Consider the following 19328-nt stretch of genomic DNA (forward strand, 5'->3'; position numbering starts at 1 on the left):
TTCTAAACTCCTCCAGTTTACTTAATACTCTCAATAAAAATTTGTCTGGATTTCTGTTTGGTGCGTACACATTAACAATAGTACATTGCATATCTTCCAGTTTACCCTTTAAAAAGAAATATCTCCCCTCTGGGTCAGTCAATCGTTCCTCGATTTCAAATCTTACTGATTTATCAAATCCGATAGCTACTCCCCTGGAATGAACAGAGGGTGATAGAACCAGACTGGAAATTGGGGTGATGTCAGTTTAATCCCTGAGTTATTGGTGATATGTTTCTTGAAGGCATATGACATTTCCCCCCATAAATTGGAGTTCTTTGTTTATTTTATATCTTTTTTCTTTTGTGTTTAAACCCCTCACATTATATGATATCACGTTAATGAATACCATTTACTGCTGTTATATTGGTCTATCGATCGAGTGCTGACCCAGAGGGGGGGATCTTTCCCTTCCGGGGGACGGGGACACGAAGGACCATAACACAAGAAGAAAGAAAAAAAAAAAAAGAAAAAAAATTTTTTTTTTTAACCCCCCCAAAATGCTCCCTCCCCCCCTCCTCCTTCCTCCCTCCCTTCTTCCCAACTCTGCATCTGCAGCCGTTGGGCGGGGTCTCTCCCCCGTTTTCTTTTTCCCTTTTTCTTTTTTTCCCTCCCCTTCTCTTTTGTGGATATATGAACCCGACTCTCTCTGATAATGTCTATTATTCATATTTACCCAGGGGTCCACACCTGATAGCGCCTACCCAACAACGACTCCCTCCTCCCTGCCCCCTCCCTCCTCCTCCTTCCCCGGACCCATCTAAGCCTCAACATTACTACACCCTGTTTCTAATATCTCTTTCCCTGTCATTTATCTCTATGCTTCTCCCTCTCAGCCATCTTAACTTCCTTTGGGGGGAGTTCGAATCGGTTTCTTCCTGCCAACCTGGTAACGGAGGGGGGGGGGGGGAATCTCTAAACTCTCACAAAACCCTCTCAAATCTTCAGGGAAGCGAAGCACCGCAGAGCGGCCGTCTCTTCTCCCCTTCAAACACGCTGGGAAGCCCCACTGATAGGGGACTCCCGCGGCTTTCATAACTTCCGTTAAGGGTTTTAATAGTCTCCTTCTCCTCAACGTTTCTGGGGCTAAGTCTGAGAACACTCGCAGCTCTGCGCCCTCAAAGGAAATCTCCGACAATGCCCTTCGTTTCTCCATTATTTGCCCTTTCTCTTCTGCATAGTGGAACCTGACTATCACGTCTCGAATGGCTTCCTGACTTACTGCCCCCCGAGCTGCGATCCTATGGACTCTGTCTAACTTTACAACATCAAACCAAAAAGTAGTTGGCGCACAAATGAATGGTCCCTTAAAAAATGCTTAGTTCCATTCATTTGCACTGCCTTTCTACACAGGTTTTTTATACATGTTTTGGGTTCCTTCATTTTCATGAATAAGGATGGATTTTAGGCACAAGGAACTGGTAGCAGTGCAGTTTGGTCTTTGCTTTTACTATCTCTAAAGTGATAACTGAGAGATCTGAGGGGCTTTTATCATCAAACATTTGTCTTTCTCACGTTTGGAGTATCCTATGTTTTTTAGATCCTGAAGGGATCAGATTTCTCTGTTTATGTTTCACCTTGAATAAATGACATTTTAAAGTTTTTTTCACATTATATTACGAGTTTTCTTGATGCGCTGTTTTTTAATCGTCTAACTTTAGGCTTTCGGTGGGCTCCCTTTGTAGCAACGGATTAAAAACCTGCTGCACTACTTTACCCAGTTCTGCGGCACCGTACTTTTCGGGGAGACCTTTGATGCGTATGTTCTTCCTCCTGCTCCTATTCTCCTGATCTTCTAATTTGTAAAGGAGGGACCTATTTGCTCTCTGGAGACTCTGTACTTGTTCTGCTATCTCATCTATCCTAAGCTCCTGGTTGTCCATTCTGTCCTCCATCTCCTCTACCCTCTCCAACACTCACCCAATATCTGCGCGTACTCCAGCTATTTCTATCTTTAGGGCCGCCTCCATTTTTGCAAACATTTCCCCCAGCATCTCCTTTATCGGAGAGGATTCCTCTTGGGGAACTGGTCGCAAAATCTCTTCCTCGGGCACTGGTTCTCCTATTACTCTCCCTTCCTCCTTATCCTTTTTACCTTTGGATGAGCTTTGTATTGTGGAACTTATCTCTTTAGTCCCTCCCATTTTTGACCCATTTGCTTTCACTCCTTTACCTTCCTCTCCTGTCTTCTGTCTACTAGGACCTTACCTCCGTCCTACTCCTTGTTTAGGACTTTACTGCCCCTCCTCTAGCACACTGGTGTTAGTGATATTACTTGCCATGCATCTCTGAATCCCTCCTGGACTGGATACAGGTGGGGCATTTTTACCTGATTTTGCCTTCCCCCTCATTCTTTCTCCCTACTATTCCTTCGCAGAATTTCTAAATCTGGCCCACCTTTCTATGTGCAAGCTGTCGCCACAAAGGTAGACGGATGGGCCTCTGGAGCGTAGACCCTTCCTGTGATCAGCCAATAAACCCCTTATAAATAGATAATAGATAATAAATAATATAAACATAAACATTCAGAATAAAAAGTAGAGAATATCTGTAGAGACAAAAAAAAAAAAAGGGGAGGGGCGGAAGTGATTAGTTAGTTCTGGGATATGTAGGGGCAGCGGGGCCTTCAGAAGCTCTTCTTTTTCTAGCCATGCACTCTTCTGACCCCTTTACATTTCCCTCCTCCTTAGGCTGGAGAATGTTTTTTGCCCCTGCCCCTTACGCCTCTGCCTTCGGCTAAATTGGCGGTATAGAGTCCTTCTATAGTGTGGGCGAGACTCCAACACAGGTCTCCGCTTTATTTCTGTTTCTCCTTGAGAAAGACACAGCTCTTCTTGAAGCATAAAAGGGAAGAGAAACACAAAAAAATAAAAAAATCAGAGAATGTGTGGGAGAGGGACCCTGTGTTCCTCTAGTCCAGGGGAGGCCAAGGAGAAAGCGGGAGCCCAGATTCCTCCACTTTGGTGGTCCCGGGGGAATGCTTCCTTAAAGCTACAACAGTCACTCTTTCCTTCTCCTTTTAAACATCTGCTGTACCCTTACTTTTGGGGCTGTGACGAGTCGGAGCGGGCTATTGGAACCTCCTAGGTACATCCACAGAAGTCGGCACGTGTCAGAGGAGGGCTAAGTATTGACCAAACTGACCGCTCTTCTTGGATTTGCTGCTTTCTATTTGTTGTGCCTGAGACACATAGGCTTAAGGGGAATACAAGTGCTAAAGCTGCCCTTCCAGTAACCTGGGGGGGTGGGTAGTAGCCTTTGTCCTTCTTACTTGCTTACTTAATTCAGCAGTCCACTATTATCAGTCTGAGTTCCCGCAGCATAGTCTCTGTGTTAGACATACATTTATTATGGCAGTTTTAAGACGATTTGTTTGGTTGATTTTCCCAGCCACTCACCCCTCCCCCTTCAGGTACCTCTGCTCCGGCGTCTTGTCCTTTGCAGCCCCGGGCGTCTGAATCCTTTCTCAGCTCCACCGTTCCTCCATCCAGTCAGCGGTGCTCCCTCCAACACCCCGGTCCCAGAAGGTGGGTACTGCAGTCCAGCCACGGCGCTCACATTATTCTCCGGGCGGCTGGCTCATGAATCCTGCACCCCTCTGCTGTGCCTTCCTCCGCCCGCCTGGCTGTTCCGATCGCTCTCACACCTCCCGCCCCCTCCGCCAGACAGCAGGTCAGGATGCACTGTTTGTCGGCTTACACTCGAGCGGGCTTTCCATCACAGGGTGCGCTGCTGATGTGTCCTCCGTACGTCTCAGCCTTGGCCTGGGCGTCGGGCACGCTCCCTGCGTTCGCTCCACCCCCCAATGGACCTCTTGGTCATCATATGGTCTGTAAGGTCCAGGCTGATTGCCCCTAGTTAACCCTTTCACCAGTGATCACCAAATAAGTGTTACGGGTGACTCTGGTTAGTTAGTTTGCTTTTTATAGCATCAGGGCACCCACCATTTATTACCCAATAAAGGTTTAACCCCCTGATCACCCGGCGGGTGATATCAATTAGGTTTTAGGGTCAGGGTCTGCATCGCCCCAGGCAGCGCTAGGTTAGTGCCAGTATCGCTAACACCCACGCGCAAAGCATAAACCTCCTGTAGTGGTATAGAATCTGAACAGATCAATATCTGATCAGATCTATACTAGCGTCCCCAGCAGTTTAGGGTTCCAAAAAAACGCATTGTTAGCGGGATCAGCCCAGATACCTGCTAGCACCTGCGTTTTGCCCCTCCGCCCAGCCCACCCAAGTGCAGTATCGATCGATCACTGTCACTTACAAAACACTAAACACATAACTGCAGCGTTCGCAGAGTCAGGCCTGATCCCTGCGATCGCTAACAGTTTTTTTGGTAGCGTTTTATATTTAAATCCGGAAGGCAGTGCTTGGTTTTCGGGGTCCCGTACGTGGCTAGGCTCCCAAAAAGTCCCCCACATGTGGTATCCCCGTACTCGGGACAAGCAGCAGAATTTATTTTGGGGTGTAATTTCACTTATGCGCATAGCATGTGTGAGCAATATATCATTTAGTGACAACTTTGTGCAAAAAAATAAATAAAATTGTAATATTCCTGCAACTTGCAAAATATAAAATATTTAATGGACTCAACATGCCTCTCAGTAAATAGCTTGGGGTGTCTACTTTCCAAAATGGGGTCATTTAGGGGGGGTTTTGTGCTATTTTGGCATTTTATGGCCTTCGAAACTGTGATAGGTAGTGGGGTGAAATCAAAAATTTGCACCCTTAGAAATCCCGAAGGCAGTGATTGGTTTTCGTGGTCCCGTACGCGGCTAGACTCCCAAAAAGTCCCACATATGTGATATCCCCGTACTCAGGAGAAGCAGCAAAATATATTTTGGGGTGCAATTCCACATATAACTATGGCATGTGTGAGCAATATATCATTTAGTGACAACTTTTTGTAAACTTTTTTTTTTTTTGTGTCATTATTCAATCACTTGGGACAAACAAAATATTCAATGGGCTCAACATGCCCCTCAGCAATTTCCTTGGGGTGTCTACTTTCCAAAATGGGGTCATTTGGGTGGGGGGGGGGGTTGTACTGCTCTGCCATTTTAGCACCTCAAGAAATGAGTCCTATATTAAAAGCTGTGTAAATTCCAGAAAATGTACTCTAGTTTGTAAACGCTATAACTTTTGCGCAAACCAATAAATATACGCTTATTGACATTTTTTTTTTACAAAAGACATGTGGCTGAATACATTTTGGCCTAAATGTGTGACTAAAATTTAGTTCATTCGATTTTTCTTATAACAAAAAGTAGAAAATATCTTTTATTTATTTTTTATTTTTTAATTTTCTGTCTTTTTCCTTTTATATCGTAAAAAATAAATATCGCAGAGGCAATCAAATACCATCAAAAGAAAGCTCTATTTGTGGGAAGAAAAGGACGCAAATTTTGTTTGGGTACAACATTGCATGACCGCGCAATTACCAGTTAAAGCAATGCAGTGCGAAAGTGTAAAAAGATCTCTGGTCCTTAGGCTGACAATTCGATCGGGCTGAAGTTAATATTTTTTTTATTTTTATAATATGCATTGTTCTAAAGAATATATCTCTAGTGTTCAGGAATGATAGTAACCGATATAATAGAAAATACGCTTAACATAATTTTGAATAATCCCCATTATATAAAATAGCTATTTATATGTATATCAATGTATATCTATTAGATCTAGTCTATTTAGAAAGGACACCGGTTATATATATATCAATCAACATCACATAAAATTTTTATCTATATGGATACATGTATAATTCGGGTATCCAATCAATATTTGTTTATCTAAACATAGGTTAAATTCTTATACAGTTATAGTCACGATTATGTTTTTCATAATACTAATTCATTGCTAAAACACTTATACTTATGATCACACTTTCATATATATTTTCTTTATGACAATGTTCTTTAGATCATTAGATACTAAATTATAATAACTCTTTTATGACCTACAAATATCACATATAATTTGAATTACATATATTCACCGTATGAGTACTTTTAAAATACGTCTTACTTGCATATCCCTCCAACACCATGTTTTGAGATCGACTTAGAGCAGTCCAATAAATGTTTAGGTAGCTTAGCTGTGTCCACTAGTCCCTAGAAATTCACACAATAGGTTTTGTTGGACAAGGTGTCAGCTATTGAATTTTTGTCTTTGTGGTTGTATATTGTCCAAACAGTCTTCACTTGAGCACAATGAGGTTTTCTAGTTAAGGGTTATTTCCATGTGATCATTCCCTATGCAAGTTTGGTCTTCTCAATCTAACCAACAAAATAAGTACATATCTTTTCATTTGGTGACAAGAGTTATCATTGTTCCAGTCTCTTGTTTCAACAAAGGGTTTGTAAAAGTTAGATAATCCCCTGAACATTTGGAAAATCAAAAAGTGTGAGATCATGTAAAAGGTCTCCAAAAGGGTAACCGTTCAATAATATCAAAATTCTAGTTCATCCACTTTTTGAGGCCTACTGAAATCTCTCATCTCTGCCAGTGAATATTAAATGTATTTCTTCATGAATTCACAACAAGGTATTAGATATACAAGTATGGCAACGTTTACTCCAATATACGCCTATTACTATTAAAGTCAGTTTAGCATTTACCTTTATATCTCATATCTATTTTTACCTGATGCACCCCTATATTCCACTTTGTGCTGGCCCTTCTTCCCCTATTGGAGAGGTGGTTGTTCAGCTGCTGCATCATACTGGTGTGGGTGAGTGTTGAAATCCTCTCTAGCACCATTTGTGGTGCGTTCATATTTTATGTATATGATTATGCATATGTGTATGCACCCCAATAATTTTACATCTTACTGTCTATATCTTATTCTAATTGAAGTTTGTTCTTCTAACCAGAAATGCAGGATCTCCTGAAGAAGCGACATTTACAGTCACGAAACACGTAGAGCAATTTTAATTCAACAACGTTTGAACACCCAAGAGCTTATGCCATATCTCAATGTGGGCTTTTCCTGATAAAAATAGTATAGCCCCACAGGAAGTATACAATTGGTATTCCCCTTGGGCCAACCAATGGGTCCTTCTCTATGTATATAATTGTGAGTTTTTTAAATATGCTCTGTATACATCTGTAATTTATGTGAACTATTAAAATTTGTTATACTTTTCTATATGTGCTGTCAAAGTCCATTTTCCCTACTAAAATTTCTCTAACTATGTAGTCATTCAAAGTCCAGAATGTATATAGCTTGTCTGAGCTTCCAGAAAAAAAGGGTGCAGGGAGCTGAAGTTACTCTAAAGAGCTCAGTGAGGACAGCTGAGAGCTGACCCTTTCACACTGAGGCGCTTTACAGGCGCCACAGTGCTAAAAATAGCGCCTTTAAAGAGCCTCTCCTGACTCTCATGCTTTCACGCTCGAGCAGGGTGCGTTGACAGGACGCTAAATAAGTCCTACAAGCAGAATCTTTGCAGCGGTGAAGGAACAGTGTATACACCGTTCCTAAACTGCTCCTGCCCATTGAACTGTATGGGCACCACTGCCGAACCACCGGCAAAGAGCCACTGTAGTGGCGCTTTGCGTGTGGTTTTAACCCTTTTTCGGCCACTAGCCTGGGTTCTAACCGCCCCGCTAGCGGCCGAAAACCCTCACAAAAACATTGGTAAAGCTCCACTAAAAATAGCGGCTCTTTACCGCCGACGGTGCCGACACCCTTGTGTGAAAGGGGAGTAAGGAAAAGGAGCGCCCCCCCGTCTCACTGCCTGTGATTAGCGCAAAGCTGCGCCGACTTCCTGGCGGGCTCTGCACGTGGACCATGCGAACACGCCTGAGCTCCTCCCTAGCTGTAAGCAGAGGAGTGAGGGGTCAAGCTCTGTGACTGGGTGGTTAAGGGGGATGAGGAAGTATGCCTTGGGAGCAAGGTAATACAGATTTTTTTTTTTTTGTTTTGTAATCGGAAAATGATGCTTCATGAGTTTCCAATGAGATAAGTGATGTAGTTTGAGGTGCTGTAAGCCTTTGGTGAGTAGGGATGTATATGAGCTGGGAGATGAGGGGATAACCCCTGAACTTGGTTTAGTACTGATATGACCTCACCACTTTGTTAATGTTGGATGTCCTACGAACAGTATATGGATGCTGCTGCGTTATGTAAAACTATTTGTTTTAGTTTTTTACATTTTAGAAATGGGGTGCCACAAGATTGTGCAGAATTTTAAATGATGCTACAACTAAATAAAAAGGTTAAGAAACACAGTTCCTAGAATATTTTGGCCTCATTATAAACATGACCCAGACAGATGTTTTCCTTCATGCAAACAAGCTTGCTTCTTTAAAATCCCATGCTGAAACATAAGATCAAAAAGATCTGTTTGTAATAGTTCTCTGTGGAGGGTCTTGCCTTGTGATTGCTTCTTTCAAGGCTATTCCTTTTTACTCCGTTTCACTCAAGACATTTTCAACTCCACGTTCTTTTTGCCTGAACTGAACAAACACACTCCCGCTCTCGATTTTCCAGTGCTTCTCTCCAGTCAAGAAATTAACTCCCTTAGTGGATTTCCAACCCAACTTTGGAAACTGGAAAGTTGGAACACAGGCTATGAAAGTGTTTAACAGAGTCTAATGGTTCAAAGAACCTAGTCCCCAAAGGAATTAAAGCTCTCCATCAACATCCTGAAGTGCAGAGTAATAAAACTAGCTCTGACTCACTGGACTGCCCTTCTTCAGAAGCACCCAATCAGGATGCAATCGGACAATGCTACAACAGTGGCCTGTTTCAATTATGGGGGCAGGGGGTACCAGGAGTCGGCAGCCTTAAAGGAATTAAGTCTGATCCTGTGCGGCGCAAAGAACCACTGTCCAGCAATCTTTGGTTTTTACATTCCAGAAGTGGACATATGGCAGTAAGATTTTCTCAGCTGTCACCTCTTGGACCAGGGGGAATAGTCCCTTCATCCTGACATCTTCACTCTCCTGTGCCAGAAATGGCGGACTCCAGGAGTGAACATCGTAGCCTACAGGTTCAACAACCACTTACTGAAGTCACCAAAACAGTTGGTACACAGGCATGCTCAAACTTCAGGGAGACGATCCCTTTTTTAAACGGGCCAGATCTGCTCTCTCAAGGTTTTGTGTTCCATTCTGCTTTTAAATGTCTTGGTTCAATAACATGGCTGCCGAGGCCTTTAAAGACGGGTATCACTGACTTGGTCATTCCCACCCTACTCCACTCTACAAAAAATATACTACTGTACCTGGAAATCTTGTTTTACCTGGCTTTCTAACCCTAAAGATTACTCGATGTCTTGCATTTTGGCCTTCGTACAACCTTCCTACTTAAACAGAATTTGGCATTATGTACTCTTCAAGGACAGGTTCTGGCCTTATTTTTTTTCTGGAGGCTTTTGGCTTTGCTCCCCCTTTGGTGATATCTCCTGCAAAATTGCCTTCTTGGTGGTGGTGAGCTAAAAGTGGCTAAATACTGCAATTCTTGATCAATTATCTATGTACAAGCTATCACAAAGAAGTTTTTCAAAAGTAGAATATAAAATGATGCAATGCATATGGTATTGATTTGTACCTTGCAATTGCCAGAAAATGTTGATTGAAGTTACAAGCAGTCATAAATGTACAGTAAATGATCATCTAGCACACATACACAGATGTTTAATCGAGCATCCAAAATGAGTGACAAAATTCAGCCACATCTGATCAATGAAGAGGGGTCTAAATCAATCAACAGCTCTCTAAATTGATTAAAAAAAAAACAGAGGAAAATGCCTTTTAATTTTTTTTAAATATTTGATTCAATCTGATCTGTTGTACTGAAAAATCAATTGAATGATTGTATTGTATGTGTAGCCGCCATTATGGAGATTTTCCAACAAGCTGGAAAATGTACAGTATCTCACAAAAGTGAGTACACCCCTCACATTTTTCTAAATATTTTATTATCTTTTCATGCGATAACACTGAAGAGATTACTTTTCTACAGTAGTGTAAAGTAGTGAATGTACAGCTTGGATAACAGTGTAAATTTGCCGTTCCCTAAAAATAACTCAACACACAGCCAATGTGTCCAAAAAGCTGGCAACAAAAGTGAGTACACCCCTAAGTGAAAATGTCCAAATTGGGCCCAATTAGCCATTTTCCCTCCCGTTGTCACGTGACTCGTTAGTGTTACAAGGTTTCAGGTTTGAATGGGGAGAGCAAGTGTGTTAAAATTTGGTGTTGTAGCTCTTGCTCAATCATACTGGTCACTGAATGTTCAACATGGCACCTCCATGGCAAAGAACTTTGAGGAGCTGGAAAACAGAATTGTTGCTCTACATAATGATGGCCTAGGCTATAATAAGATTGCCAAGACCCTAAAACTGAGCTGTAGTGTGGTGGTCAGGACCATACAGCGGTTTAACAGGACAGGTAACACTCAGAACAGGCCTGGCCTTGAAAGAAGTTGAGTGCACATTCTCAGCGTCATATGCAGAGGTTTTCTTTGGGAAATAGACGTATGAGTGCTGCCAGCATTGCAGAGGTTGAAGGGGAGGGGGGTCAGCCTGTCAGTGCTCAGACCATATGCCGCGCACTGCATTAAATTGGTCTGCATGGCTGTCATCCCAGAAGGAAACCTCTTCTTCTAAAGACACAAGAAAGCCCGCAAACAGTTTGCTAAAGACAAGTAGACTAAGGATATGGATTACTGGAACCATGTCCTGTGGTCTGATGAGACCAAGATAAACTTTTTTTTTGGTACAGGTGGTGGCATCCAGGTGAGGAGTACAAAGACAAGTGTGTCTTGCCTACAGTCAAGCATGGTGGGAGTGTCATGGTCTAGGTCTGCATGAGTGCTGCCAGCTACAGTTCATTGAGGGAACCATGAATGCGAACATGTACTGCGATATACTGAAGCAGAGCATAATCACCTCTCTTCGGAGATTGGGCCTCAGGGCACTATTCCAACATAACTGCCCCAAACACACCTCCAAGATGACCACTGGAAGGTGGAGGAGCGCAAGGTCTCGAACATTATTATTTTGAGGGACAGCAAATTTATACTGTTATACATGCTGTACACTCACTACTTTACATTGTAGCAAAGTGTAATTTCTTCAGTATTGTCACATGAAAAGAGATTACATATATTTACAAAAATGTGAGAAGTGTACTCACTTTTGTGAGAAACTATCTTTTCAATAACGATTGTGTCTGCCTGTTTGAGGTAATCCTTATCAGAAATTGCAATTCAGCTATGGCCACATACAGTTGTGCTGATAAGTTTACATACCCTTGCAGAATTTGATTTCTTGGCCATTTTTCAGTGAATATTAACACACAAATTTTTCTTTCACTCATGGTTAGTGTTTGGCTGAAGCCATTTATTATCAATCATGTGACGGCCTCGACTTTGCAGAGGTATATCTGAATGATGCCTGAGGCTGCAGGCTTCATTCATATATTGTCATTTTCAGCTGACAATTCCCTACACCATAAGAACGATCATGGGGCGGTTTCACCGCTTGATCGTTCTTATGAGCGGCGAAATGGGACTTCCCCCCTCACCCCCCCTGACAGGTTCTGTCATGTCATATTCCTATTACAAGGTCATAATGTGTGTGTATAAAAGGTCAATGAGTTTCTGGACTCCTAACAGACCCTTGCATCTTTCATCCAGTGCTGCACTGATGTTTTCTGGATTCTGAGTCATGGGGAAAGCAAAAGAATTGTCAAAGGATCTATGGGAAAAGGTATTTGAACTGTATAAAACAGGAAAGTGATATCCAAGATATCCAAGCAATTGAGAAGGTCAGTCAGCAGTGTTCAGACTCTAATCAAGAAGTGGAAAATGAGGGGTTCTGTTGAAACCAAACCACGGTCTGGTAGATGCAAAGATAAACCCACAATAACTTCAGGTGAAATACAGGACTCTGAAAACATGTGGTGTGGCTGTTTCTAGATGCACAATAAAGAGGCACTTGAAGAAAGATGGGGTGCATGGTTGAGTCGCCAGAAGAAAGCCATTACTACTCAAATGCCACAAAGTATCCCACTTACAATACGCCAAACAGTAGAGGGACAAGCCTCAAACAGTTTGGCACAGTCATTTGGAGTGATGAGACCAAAATTGAGCTTTTTGACCACAACCATAAACGCTTCATTTGGAGAGGAGTCAAGAAGGCCTTTGATGAAAGGTATATATCATTCCTACTGTGAAACATGGAGGTGGATCATGTTTTCAGGATGTGTGCGCTACAAAGGCACAGGGAATTTAGTCAAAGAATAAAGCAGTGTGTTTATCAAAAAATACTGGAGGAACATTTGCATTCATCAGCCAGGAAGCTACGCATGGCACGTACTTGGACATTCCAACATGACAATGATCCAAAACACAAGGCCAAGTCGACCTGTCATTGGCTACAGCAGAATAAAGTGAAGGTTCTGGAGTGGCCATCTCGGTCTCCTGACCCGCCAAATCATTGAGCCACTCTAGGGAGATCTCAGACGTGCAGTTCATGCAAGACAGCCCAAGTATTTACAGGAACTGGAGGCTTTTTGCCAAGAGGAATGGGCAGCTTTACCATCTGAGAAAATAAAGCACCTCATCCACAAATACCACAAAAGACTTCAAGCTGTCATTGATGTTTAAAGGAGTCAATACACAGTATTAAGAACTGGGGTATGTAAACTTTTGATCAGGGTCATTTGGGTAGTTTCTGTTTTCATTATGCTTTAAAAAGAGTAAACACGGTTGATTGATAATAAATGACTTCAGCCAAACACTTACCATGGGTGAAAGAATTTTTTTTTGTTATTCATATGCTCTGAAAAATGGCTAAGAGATTATAAATTCTGCCAGGGTATGTAAACTTATGCCAGGGTATGTACAACTGTAAAGTATGTGCAAGGAATGCTCAAAATAAATCTAATAAACTTTCAGTTGTTTTTTCACATGCTTTCAGTGGCAAATTTGACTAAATAAATTCAACTGCAATTAATGAGAAGCATCAAAAGCTGTGATTTTTTTTTTTTTTTTTTTTTTTTTTAATGGCACATTTCTTCATCCCAAATATTGGATAATAGATTACACAATGTAGATGCCTGGTTACAGGAGGAATGTGTTAAAATCTGCAGCTCCATCTTTGTCAGCATTATTTTCCCCGCTAAAACTAGATTTGGAAAAGTAGATTACTTGACGGGATTGTTTTTTCTTTTGGCACCTTGTCCTATATCAAAAGGCTTCAGGAGTTCTGGAGCAGAGCAGTGTTCGCAATTTTTAATATTTTTAATTGGGTCGGTCGTAAACTCATTTGTTCAAAATGAAAACAGACAGTCCACTTTGCAGGCCTAAGTCATAATGTACTACTATGCACCACATACTAGAACATTATGACAGACTTGCCTGGAAACAGGCATGTCTGGCTTTCTAAGCGACACAAAGCTATATACAGAAAATGAATGTTAAAAATAAAGATATTTTACATATATTTTAATAGACAAATTTTCATTTTTGACTGGACTTCCACTTTTAATACTACCTCACCCACTGTGTATCATTTTGTTGTAGGCAATAGCACAGTGGGTGGGACACGGGCAGAGAGGGGCTGCATAGCAGCTATTCTCTGCTGAACCGTATCCTGCAGTTGCTGTTTCTTGCACATTCAAGAAACATTAAAGAATGAGCTTTTATTTTCTAAGTTATCCTGGGGTGGAGCTTTAACAAATGCCTATATACTTTCGGGTATGTCCAGGGGGGAACTGACAACTCATGGGGCCCCTGGCCAATCGGAGATTATGGGGCCACCAGGCAATCAGAGATTATGGGGCCACACAGTATACAATCACACACAGTATACAATCACACAGTATACACATACATGTATACACAAACATGTTTCTATTGGCTGAGAAGGTACTGGAGAGGTGGGGCAGCTATAATCTGAGGATTTTTAGACCAAAAGTATGTCCATAAGGGACATTTCAGAGACAGATGTAAAAAAAGCACCCTGGTTTTACTGAGGCTGGCAACCCTGATGGGGCGCCCTAGTGGCCCGGGGCCCTCGGGGAGTGCCCAAGTGGCCAAATGGCCCCTGGGTATGTCTGAGAGTGAATCATTACATTGGGCATTACCTTCTCTAGGGATGGAGGTGCTGATCATTTTTCTTCCCTTTTAACAGGTGTCATGATTAAAAAAAATTAAAGTCAAGACCGTTTTACTGTCTTTAAAAGCATGTATGTCTACATCTTTTATGTCATCTCATATTTCAGACAGTTGGAATTAAGGTGTTTAGACCTCTTCCAGGGAATGTGACAGGAGATAGGAAACAGAACTCATAGCAAAGGAATTATGCAGTACATTGGTACTGACATGAAGAACTTCACACTAGATGCTTTTGACATGGAACGTTCAGTATCCTAAACCCGTTTTAAATCGTGTTTATCTTTGACCCTTAACTTTACCCCTTCAATAAAGTGTTACTAAACCGAAAAAGGTTTTTTACCTTAATGCAAAAATTTTCAGTGTCCCTGTGCACCCCCGCCCCCCCCCCCCCCCTTCCTGTGTGAAGGTGAAGAATGGGGAGAAGAGATCAGTGCTATGCACGGCTGCATCTTTTCTCCCTATCCTCTTTACACGGTATTCAAGCAGCAGCAGCCATTGGCTTTTGCTCCTGTCAATCATATGGGCCTAAGTACAGCTGTGTAAGTCTATGGAGCGCGGCTCCGTCCGTAGACACACAGCTCGGACTTGTTGGCGGACTTCTTCTCCCCATAGCCAGCGGCTGACTATGATTGTCCCGCAGAAGAGGACAGAGCCTAGATCGCCACCATGGACCCCAGAAGAGAAGGATCGAAAAATTTCAGTTTAGTAACACTTTAAGCTACTTAAAGGAGTTGTAAAGGCAGAAGGTTTTTTTTTTTTTATCTTAATGCATTCTATGCATTAAAGGGGTTGTAAACCCTCAAGGTTTTTCACCTTAATGCATGAGTGTGAAAGAAAAAGTATGCCAGACCTCTCATTACTAAGCATAGGAAATGGCAACATGATAGCGAGGATATGGCAGTTGGGGAGGTGCATTATCGCAACCCCAGAGATGTTGAATTTGAAGAAGTACAGGAGTTTACACAAACTGAACTCCATGAGGCTGGCAAAACAATACAAAGGACCGGGGAGCCCCTAGTGAGTTGGCTACTACGTTTATGGGATCAAGGGGTTGGGGAATGTTTGGAAAAACGTGTTTGGGACAGGGGGAGAGATGTTTTGGGAGGACAAAGAGGAGACATGGCTGCCAGAAGCTGGACGCTTTTGTGAGTTGGACTCTGAGAAAGGAACCATGAAGGACATCTTGACCCCTAAGTTGAGTAACTGTTTAGTTTAATGTGTACATATTGTACATGCTTATATTTGTAGGTATATTTTGTAATCTATAAGTTGTGTTGTATTGTGCATCCTACAGTTTGTATGTGCAGATTTTTCCCTGTTTAGTAAAGCATTGATACACTTCAGAAGTCTAAGCTTCCTTGGTTTTACCACAAGAACTTAATAGATCGACGTAAAGCATTACAAATGCATTGGATGCCTTAAGGTGAAAAAACACGAGGGTTTACAACCCCTTTTAATATGTGGTGAAACCTTTGCTATGCTGATGATATTTCTTCACTCTGATTGTCTACGGTTTCCAGCCTGTGGTCTTTACAGCACCCATCATTAGTGAACAGCCATTTTTAGGAATGTGGAATATTGCATTTGGGCTAAAACTAAACTGGGCACTTCAAAGTGCAAAACAAAGTGCATTCATAAAGGTAATTTATTTTTTCTACATTTGTGTCTTGCAGTGGGCAAACGCACAAAGTGTGTATATTAATTTGCAACTCTCCACCATATCTCCTTCCTGCTGTAGAGAGCACAACCTATTCTGGTTACACTACGGAAAACCTTGTCCAGAAGATTGGGGAGGTAAACAAAATGTTATTGGTTTGGCTTGATTGAGAAGCCTCATGTTTGATGTCATCTTGTTTTTATAACTTCTGTAGTATCCATGAATGTTCCTTGTTTGTTTTTTGTTTTTTTGCAGAGAGGAATACACTTCTCTATAATTTCTCCTCGAAAGCTGCCAGCTCTGAGGACTCTATTTGAGAAAGCTATGCCAGTGGGTAGTATTATGGAGCCCCAGCCAAAGGATTATAGCCAGGATCCTCGTCACATGATACTAGTTCGAGGAATGGTCCTTCCAGGTTAGTGAGATAGCTGGTTCTTTGTGTCACATCTAGGGTGTGTTAGGTGTTTTCCAAATATGTAGATAGAAAAAAGGACTTTAAATGTGCTCCCAAATGAACTGACACAATACAAACCAGTTAAAATACACAATTATTTGTTACATAAAATCATAAAAAAAATTCCTCTTTTCACAAGAATTATAAACCTAAAAACCAGCACTGATACAACAGGTCATCTAGGGTTCCCCCAACACACTCCCCCAGGACTTTAGGGACAGATACGACTGCACCAAAGAGTGATGTGACCAAAAGGAGGGCAAATCATCCTGCTGTAAGGAACCCTTGGGATAGGTGCCAGGGGGAGATGCCAAACAGGCGGGAGACACCAGGACATGAAGTGAACAGTTGTAAATATTCCAAATTTCCTATTGCTCAAAAAACAAATAACATTAATAATACAACAAACTCAAATCTCTACCAAATCTCTTCCAAAACTGGGTATACTGTTCATTAGACTTGCACAGTACACACATTAAGGTGAAAATTACCAAGGAGAAACGATATGATCATAAGGAACCCATTACAGAATAGACAAAGGCTATGTAAAAAAAAAAACACAACAAAACAAAAAATAGAAGTGGGAAACAACCCCCTCTTTTTAAGCATGTCACAAATCTAAAGGAAAAGGCTAACCCCCACTATACAATTATCATACAATAAAGTACCTCAAAATGTATCTCCGCTTGTCCCGTGTGATATGTGGTCATCAACATATGCATAAAACTCTCCAATGTCCAGCCTTAAATATCCATAAATCTCCCAGGTAACTGCAATAGGGAGGATGCAAAACAGCGTGAGGCGTGGGGAAGGCAACAACTGCCTCTCCCCATTCCCCCTACTTTCTTCCCTACAGATGGGTATTCTCCCATGCAGTTGCATTCTGTAAAGTTATTTTCCTCCCTGACATCTCTTCCAGTTCCTGTGGGATCAAGCTCTCCAGCTTTGGACAGCATTGGGGGCCACCCCCAGGCACATGCGCAAGGGGGAAAGCAGAGGCGCTAATTGAGGGAACCCCAGGGATCGGGTGCAAATGGAAACCCTGTGTTTGGAATACGCAACCAGCTGACACCACAAGGGCAGCAGAGCTCGGGCCTCTGCTTTCTCTAAATGACACCCCAGGCAACAGAGAAACAAACCAATCACAAGCTACACATTGACAGTAATGAAATCATATACATTATACAAAATAATCCAAATTTAAGGAGACTATGCAGCAGTAAGAAACAGTAACAGGGAGAATTCAAAAGGACTCCATTATATCACAAAAATCAGCTAATCTAAGAAAGGGGTATATCTATCTTGCTCATTAAGCCCTGGTTTAACTGTAGCCGTGAGAGTATAGAGCCAGCTTGTCTCTAAATGTACATTTTTTTTTTTCTTATCAAACCCCCCACCTCATTGATAAGGGTGTACTTTTTGTTAGTGCTGCAAATTTGAAAGAATCAGTTGAATGAGTTTTTATCCTTTTCCTAAACATGTTTAGTTTTCCCTATGTGAAAGTAATTACATCTACCAGGGCCGGATTAAGAACATCATGGGCCTGGTTCTAAGGATTTTGGAGCTTTTTATTAAATAAATAAAAATGCAAAAATTTTTTGTTCTAACAAATTAAATAGAAAGGGAGGATGAAGGAGAGAGGGGATGAGTGAGGGGTACGGGGGAGGTAGGATGAAAGCGGGGTTGAGGTATAAGTGAGGAAGGATGAGAGAGAGGATGCAAATGAGCATGCGTGGGAGTGACATCAACACAGCCCAGGCAAGGAGAGTGTGCGAAAGCACAGAACCCGAAAAGAAGACCGGGTGAAGATGGAAGTGCCCGGGACTCGCCGGATTGATCGCAGTGCAGCGCTGGAGGGCTCAGTCTGACTTGGTAAGCTTACCCTAATGTTCTGTGAATACTTGTACGTTATGGCATAACCTACCTCAGGGCCTCTAAAAACAAAATAGTAATGTTAGCGTAGTTTACTACCGCTTTAATATCACAGGATCCCAGAAGCCTCTCATGGGGGGCACCTTACTGACCCAGTGGCCCTTGGGCAGTGCCCAGGTGCGTAGTTGCCAACATTTCAAAAATATTTTCAATGATGCTTTTTTCACCAGTGGTATATTTAGAGTAGCTGACATCCCCTATGTTCCTCTATATATCACAATAGTAATCACAAAATTAAATGAGTACTAATAATGAACAGAACAAATATGAGGACTGAGAAAATTCCCTTTAGTTGAACTAACAAAAGTGTGCCCATTCTAGATCTGGTAACATTGAGGATATTCAATATAATTTAAAGAACTGTTTTGTGGGTAAGAGGCATAGGGGAGGAGTATGGATGGTATAAAAGTAGGTGCAGGTGAGGGAGAGGAATGTGAAGGGTATAACAGTGGGCACTACGTACAGGAGAGGCTTGTGAGAGGTATGACAGTGGGCAGTATGTACAGGAGAGGAGTGTGGAGGGTATGACAGTGGGCACTATGTACAGGAGAGGCTTGTGGAGGGTATGACAGTGGGCAGTATGTACAGGAGAGGAGTGTGGGAGGTATGACACAGGGGGGTATGACAGTGAGCGGTATTTTACAGGTGAGGAGGATGAAAGAATCTGGGAAGGAAAAACGTAAAGGTTTGTGGAAGGATGTTTAGGGACTGTGTAGTGGTTAAGCGGGCCCTACATGGATTGAAATTAAGCCAATTAATCAAAGACCAGCTATAGTCGATCTATGTATGGGCTAGCTGGTTGTATACAAGTCAATCTATTGATCGACTTGAGTACAATCAGCCTGTCAGTTTTTTCCCAAAACAATCGGTGCTGCCAGCTATAGTTAGCAACACTGATCATTGTATTTTGTGGGTAGGAAAGGCTCCTCACTGGCAGAACACAATAACACTGCAGGAGTGATTCCCCCATCCCCAGGTCAGCAGATGAGAGGGTGTGTGAGGACAGGCTGGGAAGAGAGGTCTGACAGCAGGGGGTTGTGAGGTGGTCATGGAGGCATGTCAGTCAGTGGGTGGGGGGGGGATTAGGGTCTGCCATCTGCAAGTTGGTC

At 42.2% G+C, this 19328-nt stretch overlaps 1 protein-coding gene across 5 annotated transcripts in view; it reads left to right on the forward strand.

Moving 5' to 3' along the window:
• MED25 (mediator complex subunit 25) overlaps positions 1–19328 on the forward strand; it is a 474735-nt gene that overhangs the window by 85698 nt on the left and 369709 nt on the right. For all 5 annotated transcript variants that reach the window (XM_077457089.1, XM_077457091.1, XM_077457094.1 and 2 more), the window contains 2 exons: positions 15850–15970; positions 16089–16248. In XM_077457089.1, coding sequence (XP_077313215.1) covers positions 15850–15970; positions 16089–16248 — 281 coding nt within the window. The remainder of the gene's footprint in view (positions 1–15849; positions 15971–16088; positions 16249–19328) is intronic.

The sequence above is a fragment of the Lithobates pipiens genome, unplaced genomic scaffold, assembly GCF_037356315.1.
Source record: "Lithobates pipiens isolate NorthernLeopardFrog02 unplaced genomic scaffold, aLitPip1_a1.2 Scaffold_27, whole genome shotgun sequence".
In the NCBI taxonomy this organism is placed as follows: Eukaryota; Metazoa; Chordata; class Amphibia; order Anura; family Ranidae; genus Lithobates; species Lithobates pipiens.